Source organism: Auxenochlorella protothecoides (genome assembly GCF_000733215.1).
Source record: "Auxenochlorella protothecoides strain 0710 unplaced genomic scaffold scaffold43, whole genome shotgun sequence".
In the NCBI taxonomy this organism is placed as follows: Eukaryota; Viridiplantae; Chlorophyta; class Trebouxiophyceae; order Chlorellales; family Chlorellaceae; genus Auxenochlorella; species Auxenochlorella protothecoides.
This window is the reverse complement of record NW_011934226.1, coordinates 245,020-266,051: the sequence shown is the minus strand read 5'-3', so window position 1 is coordinate 266,051 and position 21,032 is coordinate 245,020. Positions and strand designations below refer to the sequence as shown.

General features: G+C 63.8%; 8 protein-coding genes across 8 annotated transcripts; 4 read left to right on the top strand and 4 right to left on the bottom strand.

Annotated features, from left to right (window-relative positions):
- Positions 1-125: 125 nt before the first annotated feature.
- Positions 126-2,211, bottom strand: F751_3998 (hypothetical protein; the record flags this gene model as incomplete). The annotated part of the gene is made up of 7 exons (XM_011399908.1): positions 126-412; positions 782-927; positions 1,130-1,304; positions 1,500-1,589; positions 1,738-1,878; positions 2,007-2,075; positions 2,166-2,211. The coding sequence occupies 7 exons, from the start codon at positions 2,209-2,211 to the stop codon at positions 126-128; spliced, it is 954 nt and encodes a 317-aa protein (XP_011398210.1).
- A 793-nt stretch (positions 2,212-3,004) lies between these two features.
- F751_3997 (hypothetical protein) lies at positions 3,005-4,426 on the bottom strand (the record flags this gene model as incomplete). The annotated part of the gene is made up of 5 exons (XM_011399907.1): positions 3,005-3,181; positions 3,437-3,604; positions 3,899-4,036; positions 4,111-4,138; positions 4,362-4,426. The coding sequence occupies 5 exons, from the start codon at positions 4,424-4,426 to the stop codon at positions 3,005-3,007; spliced, it is 576 nt and encodes a 191-aa protein (XP_011398209.1).
- Positions 4,427-4,812: 386 nt separating this feature from the next.
- F751_3996 (DDI1-like protein 2) lies at positions 4,813-6,138 on the top strand (the record flags this gene model as incomplete). Its single annotated transcript, XM_011399906.1, has 4 exons — positions 4,813-4,863; positions 5,002-5,555; positions 5,720-5,886; positions 6,005-6,138. The coding sequence occupies 4 exons, from the start codon at positions 4,813-4,815 to the stop codon at positions 6,136-6,138; spliced, it is 906 nt and encodes a 301-aa protein (XP_011398208.1).
- Positions 6,139-7,279: 1,141 nt separating this feature from the next.
- F751_3995 (Coatomer subunit alpha-2) lies at positions 7,280-12,703 on the top strand (the record flags this gene model as incomplete). Its single annotated transcript, XM_011399905.1, has 8 exons — positions 7,280-7,381; positions 7,503-7,651; positions 8,005-8,551; positions 8,809-8,960; positions 9,246-10,575; positions 11,483-11,659; positions 11,747-12,121; positions 12,437-12,703. 8 exons carry the CDS (start codon positions 7,280-7,282, stop codon positions 12,701-12,703), a joined length of 3,099 nt encoding a protein of 1,032 aa, XP_011398207.1.
- A 195-nt stretch (positions 12,704-12,898) lies between these two features.
- On the bottom strand, positions 12,899-14,252 carry F751_3994 (GTP-binding protein; the record flags this gene model as incomplete). Its single annotated transcript, XM_011399904.1, has 4 exons — positions 12,899-13,123; positions 13,387-13,619; positions 13,761-14,067; positions 14,232-14,252. 4 exons carry the CDS (start codon positions 14,250-14,252, stop codon positions 12,899-12,901), a joined length of 786 nt encoding a protein of 261 aa, XP_011398206.1.
- Positions 14,253-14,828: 576 nt separating this feature from the next.
- On the top strand, positions 14,829-16,919 carry F751_3993 (Surfeit locus protein 6-like protein; the record flags this gene model as incomplete). The annotated part of the gene is made up of 7 exons (XM_011399903.1): positions 14,829-15,210; positions 15,378-15,430; positions 15,602-15,703; positions 15,877-16,107; positions 16,321-16,404; positions 16,529-16,614; positions 16,778-16,919. The coding sequence occupies 7 exons, from the start codon at positions 14,829-14,831 to the stop codon at positions 16,917-16,919; spliced, it is 1,080 nt and encodes a 359-aa protein (XP_011398205.1).
- A 638-nt stretch (positions 16,920-17,557) lies between these two features.
- F751_3992 (hypothetical protein) lies at positions 17,558-19,059 on the top strand (the record flags this gene model as incomplete). The annotated part of the gene is made up of 6 exons (XM_011399902.1): positions 17,558-17,677; positions 17,799-17,903; positions 18,019-18,099; positions 18,377-18,539; positions 18,718-18,816; positions 19,007-19,059. 6 exons carry the CDS (start codon positions 17,558-17,560, stop codon positions 19,057-19,059), a joined length of 621 nt encoding a protein of 206 aa, XP_011398204.1.
- A 346-nt stretch (positions 19,060-19,405) lies between these two features.
- F751_3991 (THO complex subunit 5-like protein) lies at positions 19,406-20,794 on the bottom strand (the record flags this gene model as incomplete). The annotated part of the gene is made up of 3 exons (XM_011399901.1): positions 19,406-20,114; positions 20,247-20,375; positions 20,493-20,794. 3 exons carry the CDS (start codon positions 20,792-20,794, stop codon positions 19,406-19,408), a joined length of 1,140 nt encoding a protein of 379 aa, XP_011398203.1.
- Positions 20,795-21,032: the final 238 nt, after the last annotated feature.

The window sequence follows — 21,032 nt, the reverse complement described above, 5'->3', positions numbered from 1 at the left end:
CGCGCGCGCGCGCGCGCGCGCGCGCGCGCGCGCGCGCGCGCGACGCGCGCGCGCGCGCGCGCGCGCGCGCGCGCGCGCGCGCGCGCGCGCGCGCCGCCCCCCCCCCCCCAAGCAAACCATCTTGCTCACGCTGTGACCGCCAGCATGGCCCAGGATCCCCAGACCAGGCCGATGACGAAGCCCTTGCGGGAGGAGGGGTTGCCCAGCTTGAACAGCACATCCCACTCCGTGCACTCGTCCCCCGCCATGAGCAGAGTTTGGCAGGTCTGGTTCTGGCATGGGGACCAGGGAACGGTGGTGGAGAGGCTGGAGTTGTCGTAGGGGATGCCCAGCATCTGCACGAACGACTCCTCCAGCAGGAAGGCCAACTTGCCGCAGCGCTTGAGGCGCGCGTTGTAGCTGGCGATGTCAGCTGCGCTGCCGGAGCGGGGCGAGGCGGTGCAGTCGTCGGCGTCGTCGCTGTCATCGTTGCCGTCGTCGGTGCTGCTGTTCACCGCCTCGTTGTAAGCGGTGACGTTGCCTGACAAAGGATGTGAGGGGAGGGAAGCGTTCGGAGCGGGGAGGAGGGGAGGGAGGGAGGGTGAAGGGCGGGGAGCTGCCGTTGTCAAACCCATGGGCAGGCAGGACCTGAGCTCGATGGCCCGGGCTCAGGCCCACTCCTGCCGGCTGTCCAGCCGGGGGTTTGCATGTGCATGGCCGGTGCGAGGGGTCTGGGTGGCCCGTGCCCAGGGCACCCGGACCCCCTCCCTCTCCCCTGCTTTGGCCCCATGCCGGTGCTCACCGCCAAACTCGGCCTCCACCAGGAAGCGGCTGTACTGCTCCGCGGTGAAGTTGTGGTTGGCGTCGCAGTCCCAGTCATACGTGTAATTTGGGAATGATGTTACTGTGTACTCGATGCCCATCGTGAACCACTCCAAATAGCAGCTTCTGCGGGGGTAGGGGGTGAGGAGCGGGGCCACTTCCTGGTCAGGGGTCGCATCGGCACGGCTGGCCGACAGGGATGCACCGCGCCTGGAGGCGGTGCGCCTGGCCATGGCCGGTGGGGTGCGTGTGTGTGTAGGGATGCGAGCCCGCCGCCGAGGCAGCACCCAGCAGGGCAAGCCCCTTGCCCACCCCTGCCCACACTCACTGGAAGTCGTTCATGTTGGACACCACCAGCTGGCAGGCGTTCGACAGCGTGGCGACCCCCTCAGCGTTCAGGGCCCCGGTGCATGCCGCAGGGATCTCGGTGCTGTAGGCGCACGGGTTGTTGTCCCAGCAGGAGGTGGGCACTTTGGGGGAGGCCAGGATGTACGTCCCATAGGCTGAAGTGGGGTGGGGCAGGTAGAGAGTTTGGGGGGTGGGGTGGGGGGGAGATATGACACCCAGGGAGTGGCGTCGGAGCTGGGCTGCAGTGCTCAAAAACAGGGAAGGACGCACAGGGCCAGCTCGGCACCGTGCAACCGGCTCGGACAGGGCGCAGGCGGGCGTCCGCCAACCTCTGCCCCGCGCCTGCTCACCCGTGAAGACAACCAGGGTCAGCCAGAGCGCCACCTCCATGTACAGGAGCACGTGGATGGGCTTGCGCTTCCTTTCCTCCAGTGGCCCACCTGATACAGATCGGAGGGCAGCAGGGGGCAGCAGACTCAGGATTCAGCGGTGTAAGAGTGTCCTCAGAAAAGGAGATGCAGGAAGCTGGGCGTACGGTTGCATGTCTGTATGACACACACGTTTTCAGCCATGGTGAGCCCCGCGCACCTTTTAGCCCGATGGAGGTGAGGCTGAACTCCACAATGACGCTGAGCGCAAACAGGCCCAGCAGGCTGTACACTGCGACGCGGAGCTGGGTGCCCACATTGCAGCTGTACTGGATGCCAGTGCTCTCCACAGTCCAGGCGCCTGCGCAGGAGAGGCGTCACAAAGGGTTGGCTCCGGGCACCGAGGGAAGCAGGGGGAGTCTTGAGAGATTCAGGCATCATCAAGGAACCTGGGGGGGGGTCCTGAGAGCTCAGAGGGCCACCACTCACCCGCCAGGATCGGCACAAAGTAGACGACGTGGCAAACTGCCAGAAATGCTCCCAGGAGAGGGAGCACATCTGCGAGGCGAGAAGGGGTGAACCTGAGTTGTCGTACATGGCTCCGGAGGACACTCCCTCCAAGACTCCGGACGGACAAGGGTACCCTACCTGTGGAGATGTGCCACCGACGATTGAAGAGTCGCAACTCAGGCATATTTGCGCCTTTAAACCCGCGTTTGTAGTCCTAGGGGAATTGCGCCGTCCGCGCAGGGTTCACCTCGACAGAAAACGCCTGCGTTGGCTCGGAGACTACCAACATGCCTCCAACGCCCCCCTTGAAGGCATGGCGCTCGACATCTTTGTGAAAGATGTATATCGGGTGCAAAATTCACCGCGTTGCCACGGGGCGCAGTACTTTCGGGGGTCTCGATGACTCACTTCCTTTGGCAAGGGATCTGATGCCCCGGCTGGCGCGCTCCCCGCCATGTGTCGACCCTCAAGAGGGGGCCATATCAGCATTGCATATCATGGGCCTCGTCCCCTTCAATGTCGGGAACCATGCCTGACCTAGTTGTGCTCTCGGTTCCAACACCACCAGGTTCAATCTGTTAGGTTATTGCCAACAATTCGAGGCAGCAGAGCTTGCAACGCATGCCCAGCTCATGCTCAGGCGGGCGAGGGTGTCTCGAGCGATGCCTGCTCGGCCGCTCGAGCGGCTGCGGCGGCAGATGGTCCCACAGCCACGATCCGGAGGAGCCACAGCGTGGCTGCCAGGCTGAAGAAGTGTGCGAATATGGCATTCGTGGTCGCCTGCAGAGGTGGGCAAGGTGATTCAAGCTTAGGTTTGGACGGGCATACATTGCTGGCACAGGTCTCGCGACATGATAAAAACATGGTTCTAGCCCATTCTTGACCGTGCAGCCCTGCCCTTTGCCACAGCAGAGCGTCCGGCATCCTTCCACATATTCCTGCCTTATATTGCATCCCCCCGTCCCTCTCCGAACCCCTCAACCCTCCTGCACGTTGAAGACGTCAAAGGCGAGCACCGGATTCCAGCTGCCCGAGGAGCTGGCCATGAAGGGGTTCACCGTGGCGGTGGTCAGGGTCTTGGCCACCAGCATGCCGATGGTTGACTGCAGGCCCAGCACCGTGGCAAACAGGCCCAGCACATTTATGATGGCTCCCTGCGGGAAAGGGGGGGGGGGGGGGAGGTGGGAAAGGGTAGTAAGAGCAGGGTGGATATTCGGTGTGTACGCAGTGCTGGCTTACTGCCTCTTGACTCTGGGTCTAGCATGGTCCACGCGTTGATCCGCACTGTTCACCGAAACAAGCATGCGCGGGGCCCCTCACAATGCAACCCTTCCGTGCCATACGGCCCGACATCCAGTTGTTTATTCTGCGGCAAGCACCCAGCCCCCTCGTAAGCCCAGCAATCCCACCTTCTCCAGGGTCCCGATGACGTCGTACCGCCGAATGCGGGGCGACCCAGTGTCCAGAAAGCGGAACATGCGGCGCGAGAGGCGCGTGTACCCAAACGCCCAGAAGGTGGACAGGTAGCCCATGGCAATGCCAAACAGGCTGAGGAGCAGGGAGACGCCAGGGCCAGTCTGAGGGTGGCAAGGGGGGGTGGGGGGTGGATAGTGGTGGTAGGATGGGAGCACGTGCTCGGGGTGGGTGGTACGAGAACCGGCTGGACTCTTTGCAGAGTTGCGGCACGCAGAGAGGTTGGGCGCCTGCACTTGACCACCATGCGTCTTTAACAGCATGTCACCAGGCGACCCATAGCCTCCAGGACGATTGTACATTAAGGCTCTACATGTTCACGCAGTCTGTGCAACTGCTCAGAACTGCACAGACAAGCGCACGCTGTCCCTCATGATAATCGCCCAAAAACGACCTACCTGGGAGGTGAAGGCCATGGAGAAGAGGGTGATGACCGCGGCCACCGTGCAGAGGACGAGCTGGACCCAGAAGCTGAGCCAGCCCCACCGAGAGCAGGAGAGCGCGGCACGCCGCAGTCGCTCCCGCGCATCCTCGACCTCAGGGTCCAAGGTGGGGGGCGGGGATGCAGCAGGGGTAGGGGACAGTGCACGAAGGGGCGGCAGAGGGGCACGAGGTTCCCGCAGACGCGCATGGAGGGGCTGCGGTGATGGATCGCAGGGGAGGGAGTACTGTTGAGAGTACCACTTTGTCAGGCACAAGGATGAATCAAGGGGCAGGTCCCAGCTTGTGATACTGCGCTGGGAGTGTCCTGCATGGAGGCATAGTTCAGAGTATCCCACGACCTTGCACGAAAGGAGGTATTCCATAACAGCTCCACGGACACAAGGATCCAAGACTCGTCTCGCGAGGTACAATGCCCACCGACCTGAGTGCGACTGCAAGGCTGCCGGGTAGGCACTCCTGCTGTCCCCCGGCCCAGGGAACATCCTAGCCGCAGAGGTGCGGAGCAGAGGGGACCCGAAGGTCTCGCATGAGACACAAGACTGTGCTTGAGGGGCTGGCACCCCAGCATCCGTGAGGATTCCCTTCGAGGTTGAGGGACCCGGTGGTTCCGCAGTGATAGGCCCACTCCCAGGACACCAAGACTTCGTCCACTACTCCTGCACGGAAGTCGGCGTGAGTTTGGAACAAACCAATCGTCCTGGCGGTACTTGTCTGTGAGGACAGCGGCGATGTTGGCACCAGGTGCGCCAGGGCCCCAATCTTTGATCGGTCCACATCGCGCCCTGGAAATGGAGGGCGACAGGGGGAGTGAATATGGGCAGTGGCCCTCATTCACCCAGCGTTGGTTGCAGATCCCTTCGACATCAACATGCAGCTCACTGTTGTAGCTGAGATTGACGGGCGAGTCCTACTTGTGGATGTGAGTGGGCTGGACGGGTCGAGCAGGAAGTGATCTCGATGTTTCTGTCGACACAATTCGCCAGCACGGCAAGTACATTTGCCCCAAACGGCCCCGCTGTAAACTCATCAGAAGTATCTCGCCCACCCCCGGATCCAGCTGGACGGCTCGGACGAGCTGAGCACCCTGACGGCCATTGTGGAGGCCGAGACCGGCATTCCAGCTGCCGCTCAACGCCTCACGTTGGGCTCTCGCACCCTGCAGCCCGACCAGACCCTCGGCGCTCAGGGACTGGCGGAAGGCGACCTCCTCATGCTGTCCCTGGCTCCAACTGGCCGTGCCCCCGCCCCGAGCCAGAACCCCTCGTCCCTGCGCGCCTTCCTGAGGCCGGACGGAAGCGCAGAGGACCCAGGCGCGCTCCTGCGCATGCTGGCCTCCAACCCACACGCACTGTCCCAGCTCCCCCCGGAGCTGGCGCGGGCGGTGCGGGACTCGGACATCCCCGCCTTCCAGGACGAGATGCGGCGCCTGACGGCAGAGCGGGTGAGGGCCGACGAGGAGGAGGCGCGCTTTGCCCGCATGGCGGCGGAGGATCCCTTCAACCCGGAGGTGCAGGCGCGGCTGGAGGAGGCCATTCGACAGAAGAACGTGGCAGAGAACTTTGAGGCTGCCATGGAGTACAACCCTGAAGCATTCGGGAACGTGACCATGCTGTGAGTCGGCTTGATAGATGAAGGGGAATAAGATGGAGGGCAGAGCGCTGTGACGGGTGCAAGGGTTCCCACTGCACAGTGTGAGCATGGGTAGGACCAGCCCTTGCCACGCTGCCAAGCCAGAATTACTGACCCAGTTTCCAGTTCCCCTGCTATTGGCCCAGGTATGTGCTCATGCAAGTAAATGGGGTGGCCCTGAAGACGTTCGTGGACAGCGGGGCCCAGGTGACCATCATGTCACAGTCTTGTGCGGAGCGCTGCGGCCTGCTGCGTCTCATGGATACCCGCTTCCAGGGCACGGCTGTGGGCGTGGGCTCTGCCAAGATCCTCGGTGAGGACCGGACGCATGGTGGCCTGAAAAGGGTGACGCTGGGGCGGTATGCTTTCAAGCCATCAGCAGAGGCTTTCCATCCGCGACTTGCTCCACAGCCCCATCTTCGCCCGTACAGGCCGCATCCATATGGCGCCTCTACTGGCGGGGGGGCACCATCTGCCCATCTCTATTGCTATCCTTGACAACCTGGGTCAGGACTTCATTTTTGGCCTAGACAACCTGCGGAGGCACCAGGTGCGGAATTGGTGAGAGTTTGATCTCATGCCTGGGATGAGGAGTGCCTTTGCTTGGTGTAGGCTCTGGTCGCTAGGGACACAGTGCAGGATACAAACCCCGAGGTGCCCGAAGTGGGATGTGTGAGCATATGCATCGTGGTGGCCTTTGGAAGACCCAAACAGCGCTCACTCCTGCTACCCTGCAGTGCTGCGTCGATCTCAAGGCTGGAGTTCTTCGGTTTGGGTCCACGGAGGCACAGCTGCCATTTCTACCCGAGCACGAGATTCCACAAGGGGAACCAGAGCGGAACCCGATGGGGGGGCTCTCTGCCTCAAATAATGCAGGTGTGTGCATATGTGCAGGGATAAACAAGGTTTGCCAGGCCTCTGCGGACGCCGTAGCAGGCGCTCTGAGGCTGAATAGGGCTGAGACAGGGGGCGCTGCTCATTTGAAGGGATTCTTGCCCTTGCATGCCCTTGCTAAGGTGCTATACCGTCCCACTCCCCTGTGCATCGTTGTTTGGCGATCCAGGATGCTTATTTTTCCCCTCCTGCACAGAGCGGAGTCACACCACGGCTGCCAGTGCGCCGCAGGCAACTCCAAGCCCTGCAGTCGGGACCCAAGCGTCCGCACCACCCGCCGCTGCGGCCCAGACCCAGCCTGTGCAGACCGGGGGGCAAGCTGGGTGGGAGGGAAAGGTGTTGAAACTGGTGGAGCTGGGATTCTCAAGGGAGCAGAGCCTGGCTGCCCTCAGATCCGCCCAGGGAAACGAGGACGTTGCTGCATCCATCCTGTTCACCTCATAGGCCTGAGGAACGTCGGCGGGAGGGCCCCTTTCAGCGCTCCTCTGAACCCCGCTGCATGCTGGGCAGTGCCGGCGAGCAGCATTGATGTGTGCACCTCTCTGCGGCCAGGGACTCTCTCGGTGACAAATGAGGCAGGAGATACAATTTTTCAAGGATGGTGGAGATAAAGTGACTTTGAGTTGCAAAAGAGTGGCCCCCTCCTCGGCCTGGCATGCAGGAGGATCCCCCGTGAGCCTTGGTTTCTTCCTCCTCGGGGAGGAGGGTGGGTTAGTTGCGGTAGCGGGGATGCTCGTATGAATGCTGGGCCCCCACTGAGGATCCCAGGAAGTGCCTGAGTTGGCTCGGGGACTTGGATCCCACGAGACGAAATGCTGACCAAGTTTGAGACCAAGTCGAACCGGGTGAAGGGGTTGAGCTTCCACCCCAAGCGCCCATGGATACTGGCGTCCCTGCACAGCGGCGTGGTCCAGGTGCGCTGACGGGGGCCTGATGCATTTCTTGACTCGGATCTCCCCGCACGAGCAGGTTGGGAGGGTTGGCGCGACCGTCCCCGCGTACCCACCCTGCACCCCGCCCATCCCCCCGGAACAGCTGTGGGACTACCGCATGGGCACGCTGATCGATCGCTTCGATGAGCATGAGGGGCCCGTGCGCGGCATCCACTTCCACCCCACTCAACCCCTCTTCGTGTCCGGGGGCGACGACTACAAGATCAAAGTGTGGAACTACAAGACGCGGAGGTGCGCGAGGGGCGCAGGGGCCGGTCGGCGGATGGCTCGGGGTATAAAAGGGCGGACGATCGAACGGCAGGCTAATCGACCCGCACGCAGCCATCGTGCGAGCGTCGCGACCCGGACCACGCACGAAGACAGGGTGGTGGTGGGTGGGAGGGGCGTGAGGGGTAACAAGTGCTGCACATGATCTACAGCCTGGGGCCTGCGCATGTTCCTACCACGGCCGGCTTTCCCATCTATGTTGCATCGGTGAATGCGGGGCCCAGACCCTGTGCACCATGCAGGAGCCGGCCCGCACCTCCTCCACCCCTCCCACTGCCGTCTCGCCATCTCACCCCCCCACCCCCCCAAAACTCAAGGTGCCTCTTCACGCTGCTGGGGCACCTGGACTACATCCGCACCGTCCAGTTCCACCACGAGTCGCCCTGGATCGTGTCGGCCAGCGACGACCAGACGTTGCGCCTGTGGAACTGGCAGTCGCGTACATGCATCGCGGTGCTGACGGGGCACAACCATTATGTCATGTGCGCGCAGTTCCACCCGCGCGACGACCTGGTGGCCTCCGCCTCGCTGGACCAGACAGTGCGCGTGTGGGACGTGAGCGCGCTGCGCAAGAAGGGCGCCGCCCCCGGCGGCGCGGGCCCGCCCTCGGATGACTCGATGCGCCTGCCCCCCATCAACTCTGACCTGTTTGGCGGCTCCGACGCCGTGGTAAAGTACGTGCTGGAGGGCCACGACCGCGGCGTGAACTGGGCCGCCTTCCACCCCACGCTGCCGCTGGTGGTGTCGGGCGCGGACGACCGCCAGATCAAGCTCTGGCGCATGAATGAGAGCAAGGCCTGGGAGGTGGACACCCTGCGCGGCCACGTGAACAACGTCTCCTCCGTCATCTTCCACGCCAAGCAGGTGTGTTGGATTTTGTTTCCTTTTTTGTGTGTGTGTGCGGGGGGGGGGCAAACAGAGGAGACAGATTTTGAAGAGGAGAGGAAGGCTGCAGGGTTGGAGGGAGTTGGACCCGGTTTGGCTGATGAGACGGGCACGGGGCAGGCCTGGGCCGGGCCTCAATAGTCTGGACAGCAGGGACGATAGGCGCACCCTCTGCATGCCCGACAGCTGACTCAGTCGACGCCCGTGCCCCACCGATGCCTCCACAACCCGCGCAGGACCTGATCATCAGCGACAGCGAGGACAAGTCGCTGCGGGTTTGGGACCTGAGCAAGCGGGTGGGGGTGCAGACCTTCCGCCGCGAGCACGACCGCTTCTGGATCCTGGCGGGGCACCCCAGCATCAACCTGCTGGCGGCGGGGCATGACAGGTGTGGGGGTGTGTTAGAAGAAGAGGGGGGAGGGGGGGGGCATGATTGTTGTTATGTGATCTAGGAGCAAACTCTGGCAGGGATGCAGGGCTGGGGCCCGTCGAGGCTGTGATTCCGTTTGCCCACCGGAGCTGCGGGGTTCCAAGCACCCCACTGGCGGCTGTGCCGCCCCTGCGCCTCGCGGCCGTCTCCCAGTCGCGTGGCCGAGCTCAGTATCGGCACACACTCACACACAAGAGTAATCCCCTCTCAATCCACTCCATTCCCTCCCGTCCCCGCCCCCAGCGGCATGATCGTGTTCAAGCTGGAGCGCGAGCGCCCCGCCTACGCGCTGCACGCCGGCACGCTGTACTACGTCAAGGACCGGTACGTGCGCTCGCACGAGCTGGCCAGCGGGCGCGACGTGCCGCTGTGCGCGCTGCGCCGCAACCCGGCGGCGGCGTACAACCAGGGCGCGCGCGCGCTGGCGTACAACCCGGCCGAGCACTCGGTGCTGGTCTGGAGCGACGTGGACGGCGGCGGGTACGAGCTGTACGCGCTGCCGCGCGAGCCGGCGGCGGGCAAGGACGGCGGCGCGGGGGCGGAGCCGCGGCGCGGCGCCGCCGCCGCGGCCGTCTGGGTCGGGCGCAACCGCTTCGCGACGCTGGACCGCGGCGCCAACGCGCTGCTGGTGCGCGACCTGGCGGGCGAGGTGACCAAGCGCCTGGCCTCCCCGCTGGCGGCCACCGACGGCCTGTTCCCCGGCGGCGCCCCCGGGCAGGTGCTCCTGCGCGGCGACGACCGCGTGGCGCTGTTTGACGTCGCGCGGCGCGCGGTGGTGGCGGAGCTGGCCGCCCCCGGCGTGCGCTACGTGGCGTGGTCGGATGACGGCACGCGCGTGGCGCTGCTGGCCAAGCACTGCGTGACCCTGGCGGGCGGGCGCGACCTGGCCGACCCGGCCAGCGTGCACGAGACGCTGCGCGTCAAGTCGGCGGCCTGGGACGGGTCGCGCGTGCTGGTGTACTCCACGCTCAACCACCTCAAGTACGCGCTGCCGGGGGGCGACGGCGGCACGCTGCGCACGCTGCCCGACCCGGTGTACCTGGTGCGCGCGGAGGGCGGCGCCGTGCACTGCCTGGACCGCGAGGCGCGGCCGCGCGCGCTGCGCGTGGACACCTCGGAGGTCGAGTTCAAGCTGGCGCTGGCCGCGCGGCGCTACGACGCGGTGCTGGCGCTGATCCGGCGCGGTGCGCTGGCGGGGCAGGCCATCATCGCCTACCTGCAGGAGAAGGGGTACCCCGAGGTGGCCCTGCACTTTGTGCGCGACGAGCGCATCCGCTTCGGCCTAGCGGTGGAGTGCGGGAACGTGGAGGTGGCCCTGGCCTCCGCCCAGGCCCTGGACGACCGCGACACCTGGTACCGCCTGGGCGTGGAGGCGCTGCGCGCGGGCAACGCTGCCATCGCGGAGTTTGCGTACCAGAAGACCCACTCCTACGACCGCCTGGCCTTCCTCTACCTCGTCACCGGCGCGGCCGACAAGCTGGCCAAGATGGCCAAGATCGCGGAGCGGCGCGGCGACGCGCGCGCGCGCCTGCAGGCCGCCCTCTACCTGGGCGACGCGGGCGAGCAGGCGCGCGTGCTGGAGGCCGGCGGCCAGCCGGCGCTGGCCTACCTGGCCGCCGCGCGCGCCGGGCTGGGCGCCGAGGCCGAGCGCCTGTCCGAGGCCCTGGACCCCGAGCTGCGCCGCGCCCTGGACGCCGCGCGCGGCGGGGACCTGCCGGCCCCGCCCCCCGTCCTCCTGCGCGAGGCCAACTGGCCGCTGCTCACCGTCAGCAAGGGCTTCTTCGAGACCCTGGCCACCAAGGACGCGGGGCGCGACCGCGAGCGCGGCCTGGACGGCGGCGCCGGCGTCGCCGCGGACGCCGCGGCCGTCGTCGCCGACGCCGCGCTGGACATGGAGGGCGTGGGCGACGCCTGGGGCGACGACGACCAGCTCCTCGCCTCCGGCGACGAGGGTGAGGGGGGGTGCGGGGTCGGGAGCGTATGATTGGTATCTTGCGAGGGCTGGGGGGTGCCGGGAAGGGGGGTCGTGATGAGTGAGGGTGGCCTGGGACAGGATGGGGCGTGGGCGACGGCCCTGGCCGTTCCGACCATCGCGGTCGCCCTGTCTGGGTGGGACTTCGACCAGGGCACCCCCCGCAAGCATGTGCCCCCACGACCCGTCGATTTGGGAAGCCCTCCTCCAATCCCACTCACATTGCTCCTCGTTTGCCCCATGCCCTGGCCCCTACACCCTCACATTCCCCCTGAGACACACACACACACACACACACACACACACACACTCACACAACAACAACAACACAGGTGCCGTGTACGACGACGGCGAGGCCGCGGCCGGCTCCGGCGGCGAGGGCGGCGGCTGGGACCTGGACGACGACCTGGACCTGCCCAGCAGCCCCACGGGCGGCGCGGGCGCGGCGGGCGGCGCGGCCGCCTTTGCCGCGCCCGCGCCCGGCCCGCTGCCGGAGCACGGCTGGCAGGCGCGCGCCGCGCTGGCCGGCGAGCACTTTGCCGCGGGCGGGTTCGAGGCCGGCGCGCGCCTGCTGCGCGCCCAGCTGGGCGTGGTGGAGCTGGGCCCGCTGCGCGCGCTGGCCCTGGACGCGGCGGCCGCCGCACATGCCTTCGTCCCCGGCCTGGCCGGCACGCCCGCGCTGGGCGTGGGGCTGGAGGCGGGGTGGGGCGAGGAGGGCGGCGGCGCCGCGGCGCGCCTGCCCGCGCCCCCGGCCACGCTGGCGCGGCTGGAGGAGGCGCTGCGCCGCGCCTACCGCGCCGTGACCGAGGGCAAGTTCAGCGACGCGCTGCGCCTGATCGACGGCATCCTGCACGCCGTGCCCTTGGTGGTGGTGGACAGCCGCAAGGGCGTGGATGAGGTGCGCGAGCTGCTGGGCATCGCGCGCGACTACAACATAGCGGTGCGCTGCGAGCTCAAGCGGCGCGAGGCCCGCGATGACCCGCGCCGCGCCGCCGAGCTGGCCGCCTACTTCACGCACTGCGCCCTCCAGCGCGTGCACCTGGCGCTCAGCCTGCGCTCCGCCATGTCCGCCTTCTTCAAGCTGAAGAACTACGCCACCTGCGCCACCTTTGCGCGCCGCCTGCTGGACCTCCAGCCCGACGAAAAGGTGGGTGAGGTGTTTTTGTGTGGGTTGGGGGGGGGGGGGGGGTCGGGTCCACGTGGAGGGGGGGGAGGGAGGGAGAGGCAACAGGGCCTGGATGTGCGTGTGTGGGTTGCTCAGATGCGTGTGGGAGCAGGGTGTTCATGAGGTCTTCTTGCTTTCCTTGGAGCGGAGCGAGTAAGCTTGCCTGCCTCCCTGCCACTCTTTCCGCGTCCATGGCGAGATGTCCGTGCCCAGGACACCGCCGATCCCCACACCTCAACACAATCTCACCCAACCAGCTAAATGCCGTGCACTCTCCCCAAAACAAAATGTGCACAGATGGCGACGCAGGCGCGGCAGGTGCTGGCGGCCTGCGAGAAGTCGCCCACCGACGCAGTGCAGCTGGAGTACGACCCGCGCAACCCCTTCGACCTGTGCTCCGTGACCTGGACGCCCATCTACCGCGGGCACAAGTTCGTGGAGGACCCGTACACCAAGGCGCGGTTCCAGCCGCAGGCCGAGGGCCAGCTCAGCCCCGTGGGCGGCCTCTCGCGCATTGGCCTGGAGGCCTCGGGTCTGGTCTGCTCCCACACCCAGCTGAGGTAGGGGCCCGGGAAGGGGGTGGAGCCCCACGAGGGCTGCTTCCCCACCCACACCACCTTCTGCGACCCCCACAAGCGTGGTCTCTCCCTGTTCCAGTCTGTAAAAGGCACACACACATGCGTGCACGGGTGGTCAGGCCGCGCACGGCGTCAGAATACATGCAGGCTAGCAGTCTGCAGGAGAACAAGATACACACCATCACTCGTCCGCAGCGGCGGAGGTAATGAAAGCATCGCGCAGCTTGGCCACGTAGGCCAGCACCGCCTCCCGGCCCTCGGCCTTTTTGGTGCTGGTGCGCAGCGTCGGGGGCTCGGGGATGCCGCTCGCCGCCAGGCTCTGCAGGAAGGTCTCCATGTTGACCTCGTTGTGTGGGGCGCCCTTCTTGTGCTTGTCCGTCTTGGTGAAGACCACCACATAGGGCACCTGTATACTTATGGTGGGGGAGGAAGGAGGGGCTGGGAATGGTACCCTGGGCACTCATTGCAACAGGATGCGGGCCACAGGGTGCCGGCTGGCAGGGGAGGGGCCCAGTGGGGGCTGAATCTGAGTGCATGCAGCTCGTCTCACAGTGCTCAGGGTCGAGGGTATGCAACTCTTTGGCATCCTGCCGTGATCTTGCCCAAGCCATGCACAGGGCACCTTGGCACACTCAAACAAAACCACTCCCCCTGTAGCACGGCTCTCACGTCTGCAGACGCAAACCAGGCGGCTGCCTCAACGTCCAAGTCTCGGGGCGGGATGGAGGCATCCACCAGGAGCAGCACTGCCACCAGCGTCTCCCGATTGACAAAGTACTCCCGGGTGAAGTCGTTCCACAGCTTCACATTGGCCTTGGAGGTTTTGGCATACCCATACCCAGGCAGGTCCACCAGGTACCATGAGTTGTTGATCAGAAAGTGGTTGATACACCGTGTCTTGCCTGCGGTGAGGGGGCGATATGTTGTTTTGCAGGGGGAGCATGGATTGCACTTGTTACGGGCAGCTGTCTTGGGCCGCTAGAGCGGTGTCATCTCCGCATGGTAGCCCTGGCAGTCACTATGGGTGCCCCATCAATGCCCACCTGGCGTCTTGGAGACCATGGCAAGGGAGGTGCGCTTGGTCAGCATGTTGATCAGCGACGACTTGCCCACGTTGGACCGCCCAATGACGGCAAATTCGGGGTGGGTGGCGTGGGGGCACTGGTCCACCGTCACACTGCTTTTCACAAAGGTGGCAGACTTGACGCGGGAGTGGGCTGCAGGACCAACTGTGCTGACTTCCAGTGGTGTCTGAGCGTGTCGAATTCGCTGCTGCGGCACGCTGAGCTGGGCAGGTGGGCGCTCGTCCTCATCTTCCTCGGAGTTGAATCTGCCGGGCGGGTAGAGCTCCTGCACAGTGTCGTGGCAGATATTGGTGTGACCTCATGGAAAAGCAATACTACAGTGCCAGGTATGTCTGTAGATGCTGACGAGGTATACCAAGCAAAGTTGCATGGCCTTGGCACATGTTCAGATTTGTGCACATGGATTGCCCACAGGAGGAAGGCACCCACCCGCGACACACAAACCACCATCTGACACATACCTTGAGCTCCTCATCCTTTCGAGACGGAGGCTCGACGAAGATGTTCCGCCGAGAGACTGCACAGGGCCTCAAAGGTGAGATGCTTCGCTGATATGCAACCAGGGAGGTCAGTGGCGGAGGGGGTGACAGGGACTGACGAAATGCAGCATGCACCGCCCGGCACACCAGCATGCGCTGAGACATAGTGGTAATCTATGGTTTCAATTGCATTTCAGAATGTCTTTGGGCAAGACTCCACTCTCCATGCACGTCAAGCATTGTATATGTGTGAAGTATCTCGGGCACCCTGCCAAAATGGTAACCCCTCGGGGTACCGTTCCTCAGGCCACGGTCCCCTTGTCCCAAGGCGCCAAGGGTGGACGAGAGGTGCCGCCCCGGGACCAGCCCTCCTGCATGCATTCGTGGTACATGACAAAATCTCTAGGAACATTCTCAATTCCGATACAACCTCGCTTGGTGCCCTGACTCGGGACTGTGCTCCTGCGTTTCCCGTACACTTGCGGCAAGCTCAGGGAATCAAAACGCGGCTCGCAGCAGCAGGCGGGAGGCCCCCGACCTTCCCGGCATGTCTATAGAAGACCATGCGGCCTTCTTCGCGAGGCTGGTGGAGATGGTGCCCCCAAAGTTCTATCTGCACACCGACGCTGGCCGTGTGAACCTGAAGTACGTCAAGAAGTCCGTGCGGGATGAGGCCAAGGCGGCCTTCAAGGCTCAATACAAGGAGAACAAGAAGGCCCAGCTGGACCCGGATCAGGCGAAGAGCACGCTGGACCTGCAGAGGGAGGTCGCTGCGGCGGCGGCGGCGGAACAGCGCGCCAGTGGGCGGGGCAACGAAGCCGGCCCCGCCCCGACGACACCGGTGGTGGTCGGAGAGCCCGCGGCCACTGCGTCCCGTCAGCCTGCAGAGGGTACAGCCGCCCCCGTGGCCACCCTCGTGCTGACTCAAGGTGGGGCATGGCGCTGCAGGGATCTTGGCTTGCAGGGGGTTGTGATGCCGTACAGGCCCAGACATCTGTTTGCCTGGCAGGTGGTACTCAAGGGGAGGGGCATTGGGAGGGGCACTGGACTGAAGCAGGGCCAAGCTCACCTTTCCCCATTACATCTGCGATGACAGGGAAGCCTCCGTCGCGGGAAGAGCTCCGGGAGCGGCTCCAGAAGAAACTTGAGGTGCGTGCTGAGTCTGCATGCGGGGTGCTTGAGCATGGGGGTTGTGGATGATGTGCGACATCGGGGTGCAGGAGCGCCAGACACGGGGTGGAATGGTCGGCGGCCTGCTGTACATCTCGCGGGGTGTGATCAGGTCCTCACTGCACTCGCGTACACCGTCCGACTGCGCAGATCATGAGGCAGCAGAGGAAAGCAGACGAGCTGGCGGGAAATGCAGAGCAGGCCAAGGCCTGGCGTGAGCAGGCGCTCGCCACCGGCAGGCAGAAGGCCAAGGTGGGCATGGGCGCTGCAGTGTGGTGGGAAGGGCGCCTCGTGGCAGTCTGCTGCAGTCCCGAAACCGTGTCTACACAAGGGAAACCGTCAGGAGTGGACATGTGCGCTCCAAGCACATGCATTGTGTCCAGCATGGGTGGTGCAACGCGTCATTCTTGACCCCCCTTCCTCAGAAGCGGACATTGGAGGTGTCACAGGGCAATGAGAAGGCACCCAAGGGCCAGCCCAGACAGAAGCAGCAGAAGGTCGAGGGCCCCGCGGCAGCCCCGGAGCTGGAGGTAAAGCAGACATTCAGCAGCCTGGACTTTGGTGATGCATCGCGGCGAAGGCACAAGCGACCGAGCAAGGCCAAGCTGCTGGAACAGGCTGAGGCAAAGGACAGCGAGGGCGGGGTCAATGAGAAGGTAGGAAAGTTGCTTGGTGGATTCAGGGATCTTGTGTCATTGGTTGGCATGGGGACAATGTGCTAACAGTAACAAGACGGCTGGCACCTGGATGGTGGTGGAAACATTTGATGCCCTCAGACCTGCAAGCTTGCTGTGTGGTGATCAGGAATGCTGAGGCATCCAGCAGATGGGCTTCTCAGCATCTCTGTCACTTCCCTGTCCATGCAACAGGAGGCTTGGGGAACCGCATTGGCTAGAGCTGCCGGCGAGAAGGTGTATGATGACCCCAAGCTGCTACGAAAGAGCCTAAAAAAGGTGCTGAGGGGTGGCTCCCAAGGGGAATTACTGTGAGGGTTGACTGGCGTAGTCTCCCTCGAAGGTGCATGTAGAGAATCCTCGCACATCTCACCGATCCCACACCGGTCACTCTGTCCCACAGGAGGCCAAGATGAAGGAGAAGAAGCAGAAGGCTTGGCAGGGTAGGATTGCGAAGCAGACAGACGAGCAGAAGACGCGGCAAAACAAGTGAGAAGTGTGGGAGGCATGAAGCATGTCGCTAGGGATGTGGGTGTTTCGTTTCGCAAGCATTGCCCAGCTGCCATCCCAGCGAGAGATGTACCGCAGCACATTACTTCAGCAGCTCAAATGGCGGATGCAAAACATAACCCCTCGCCCAACACCACTCCAGGCGCCAGGAGCACATTTCGTCCCGCATCCAGAAGAAGAAGGACAAGAAGAAGGACCGGCGCGACAAGAAGTTGCTCCGTGCCGGATTTGAGGGGCGCAAGGCAGGGTACATCACCCCAGGCAAAGCAGCACCTCCGTCTTGATTTTTTTACTGTAACACTACTTCTTCATGACAAAAATTGTGCTCAAAGAGGAAAGGATGGAGGTGATGGCAATTGGATGGCGATATGTCTGACAGCAGGGGTGGTGTCTGGTGTTAGAGTGAAAAGAATCATGGATGTGGAGCACCCTCAGAAGAGACCCAAAAAGATAATGTAAAACCTACCGCAGGAAAGCGCACTGATGATCAACGTTCTATCTTCCGATTGTCTCCTGTGAATCAACAGAGCTGGTATGCTACGTAGGGCATCCATCTCGTGGTCGACCCACTATGCGGCGGTGGAAGCTCGAGTAGACGGCTCGGCCATCCTCCTGTAGACGCCGAGAAGATGAAAGAACGCAAAGATCGGTGGAAGCATTACAGATCGTTCCCTGGGCCCAGCGAATCCTGCCCTCGAATTGGCCCTTCCTTCGCGATGGCAACCCTTGCATTGATCGGTCCGATGGTTTTGGGTAGAAAGGGGCGAGGTGGCCCCTCCCGTGGGCATGACGCTGGGGGGCAGCTGGCGCACCTCAGCACACCCCTCCATAATACGCCTCGAGCCTTCCACCCCAACTCGATCACTCATACCGAACATTAAATCTGCACTCACCCCCCCAACCCTAACGGTAAGCGTCCATCATGGCTGCTGTCCGCCAAGGCTGCTCCAACGTCTTCAGCAAGGCCACGGGGGGCGAGATCCCGGCCATCAAGCTGCGCCCCGGGGTGGCACTGCCTCATGTGACCCTGCCCACGACGGAGGTGAGGGGGGGCGCGATGTGGGTGTGCGGCGTGCATGGGGTGTGCGGCGGCACACTTCCCCCGTCCCGGGAGTCTTGGAATCGCCCGCGGTCTTGCGATGTCCCCATGCCGCCCCTCACAGGGAGGTCGCGTGGAGCTGGGAGCGCCTACCGGAAGGTGGCAGCTGGTGGTGGTCTACCGTGGCCAGCACGATCCCCTGGACCTGACTTACCTGGCTGCTCTGCAGGTACGGGTGGTGCACTGGCCTGTTTGGGTATGGGCCATGCCTGCAAAGGTCTCTCCAGTCCTGCATGGCAACATGTGGGCCCGCACTGAGTTTTTTCGGCTCTCTCCGCATGCAGCACCTCTACCCTGAGTTTGAGGAGCTGGGAGTGGATATCTCCGCCGTGTCAGCCGACACCCGTGGCAAGGCCTGCAGCTTTGTGAGTGGCGACACCAGTGGGAGGGTTAATGTTTGACAAGGAAAAGGCCTGTTTTCCAAAACAGGAAGGTGTTTGATGCGTGCGAGCAAAGTGTGTGTGAGGGATGGTTTCAGGCATTGGGATTTTTAGGATGCCCTTTCAGGCTACACTCTGGCATGCTTCCTTGGCCACATTGTTTTGTTCTCTCACCCTCTTTCCTGCTATACATGACGCTTCTGGCCCCGACCGCCCTCTGGCTTGGATTCAGCCTGCACGTTCTTTCCCCTCATTGTGCCAGGTGGATGACCTGAGGGGTGCCGTCCTGGCGGTGAGCCCCGACACCAAGGCCGGACGCATTGGCTTCAAGGTCGCCTACGGCCTGAACGAGGAGCAGATGCTGCGCTGGGGACTGTATGTCTCCAAGCCCCTGGGCCCCGATGAGTCCAGCTCCCTGTTCTCTGGTGAGTTGTGGGTTGGAGGCCTCTGGTTTGGGGCGATTGATGACCAGATATCAGTCCCTGGGGCGCTGCCCACACCACCAGTCCCTTGCTCCTTTCAAGGTCTGCTGATGTGCCATCCCGAGCACACACCAGCTCCTGACAATGCTCCTGTCCCCCCCTCCCCCCTTGAACACAACAGAGCCGGCCCTGTTTCTCATCAACCCGGCGGGTCTGCTGCATGTCGTCACCTACTCCAACGCCAGCTTCGCCCGCCCCGACCTGAAGCAGATCGTGCAGGGTGGGTTTGGCAGAGAGGACCGAGGGACTGTGTGGCGTGACACAGCTGCGTGAATGGTGTCGAGCATATTGTAGTATCGCATTGGTGCCATGCTGCCAGACTGGCGAGCATCTGTGGGTACCTAACCCCTCCTGTACATCAGGGAACAGAGTGTGATGAGGCACCTCCTCCAAATTCTCCCCTCCCGCAGGCATCCAGTTTGTGCAGGACCGCAAGCTCCCCATCCGCGGCACTTTCCAGTGACGAGCCGGGTGGCCCCCCCTTGCGAGGCATCCTCATCCCAACCTGCTCAAGCCAGCCCCGGCCATACTGCGCACGCTCCCTTCCCACGAATCGGCTCTGACACACACACTTCTGGAGATGGCCTGACGATTGCCCCTGTTGTCATTGACCCATTGTGCCTGAAAGCACCCCCACCCATGGACAGGGCACGGCATATGTGCAGGAGTGAAGGGGGTTGAAGAAGGGTTGCCACCGAGCCATGCTGCTGGATGAGTCAGGGACGCATTAAATCCCCCGGAGTGCTGGGGATTCAGTGGTGGGGTCTCCGCGGGCATGAGAAAATAGGTGCTCAGCCGCCCAGCGAACCCTAGTCCTCCTCCATGGCCTCCTGGCGCGATGCCTCGAGCAGGCTAGCCAGGATGGAGGGCGCGGTGTTTGCCGCCGTGTACCGATGGATGGCTTCCCGGAGCTCTGTCTCGCTCCAGGCCGCCGACGCCGGGGCGGGGGGCAGCGCCGGCAGCAGGTCCAGCCCCGCCAGGGACTGCGCCCAGGCATAGGCCCCGCTTTCAGGCGCGTGCCCCGCTGCCGCGGCCCCGCCACCCCCCACCGCCTCCAGTTGTGCAGCGGTGGTGGGCGGGTGGGGCGCGGCCAGGACTGCTCCCAGCTCCGCAGAGTACCGAAAGTCCACGGCCAGGCTCACGGCATCACCGCTGGTGACACGCAGGGCGACGATGGGCTCACCACCTCGGCCATCTTCTCCGGGCGCGGCCGCCACCTCAACGCTGGCGTGCCTGCCAGAGGCCTCTGCCTCCCCCCTCCGCGCTGCCGCCAGCAGCTGGGAGTGCAGGACGTACAGGGGCGGCGCCAGCGTCGCTGCGGAGGCCAGGGCCGCGGCTGCTGCGCCTGGCGCTGGCGGTACGGCCGCGCCGTACCGCTCGGCCAACGCGAGCGCCTTGGCGTGCAGGCCCGCCAGCTCGCTCTCCAGCCCGCTCACAGTGCCGCGCTTTCCGGCCACCTCAGCAGCCAGCGCGTCGCGCTTTGCGCGGAGGCCTTCCAGCTGCTGTATGGTCTCCTTTCTGCGAGCGAAGGGGCCATGCGAGTGGGGGAGGCTGATGGCGCGGGCAGGAAATACTGGAGAAAAAGGAGATCTGATCCAGCGAGCCAGAGCCGCAGGCCATGCCTCCAGAGAGCACAGATGTTTGCCCCACCTATACACCATCTCGTGGGTCAGGCGGTTGAGCATGAGGCGGTGGGGATCGTCCACATCCTGGTCGCCCCAGACCCGGAGGAACTGGTCCACCGGCAAGAGCTCCAGGGCTTCATCGGCATAGGCCGACCTGGGGGGAACGGTGGGAGACGTGCTGGATATGTGAAATCTTGCAGTGCTACTGACTAAATTCTGAATGCGTGCTGCAGCATCACCGGTCACCCTCTCAACCCCAAGTTGACCCTACTTGAATGCCCGGCAGGCGTTGGTCTCCTTGGTGTAGTGCTCCTTCTCATAGGCCAGATTCTTCAGCTCTAGGGAGCTCTCATCCAGCTTGACCTTGGCCGCAGCGGTGTCTTGGCGCAGGGACTCGGTGTGCTCGCACCTCTCCCGGAGCAGGGCCCGCAGCCTGAGGATCTGCTCGCTGGCAGCACGGAGCGCGGGTGCATAGTCCGGTTGATCTCCCAGGAGCTGCGATCCGGTTTTGAGGCTGATGAGCTCCTCGAACAGCGAAGCGAGGCCGGCTGGGGAGGCCTCGGCCTGCACCATATCGCGCGTGGTTGTGCAGTGCAGGGATTCAGGCCCTTCGACTCATACTCACGGAATATTTACCAGGAAATGGAACAAGTGTGATTCCGAGAGATCAGAGGCTTGGCTCGATCACATCAAGGAGTGGCGCCATCAATCGATCGCATGCACCATGGCGCTCTGAAAATCCTCACACGCTTGAATGCTACTGAAGGTATACAGGTCGCTTTCCGAAGAGTAAAAAGGGGGACCAAAAGTG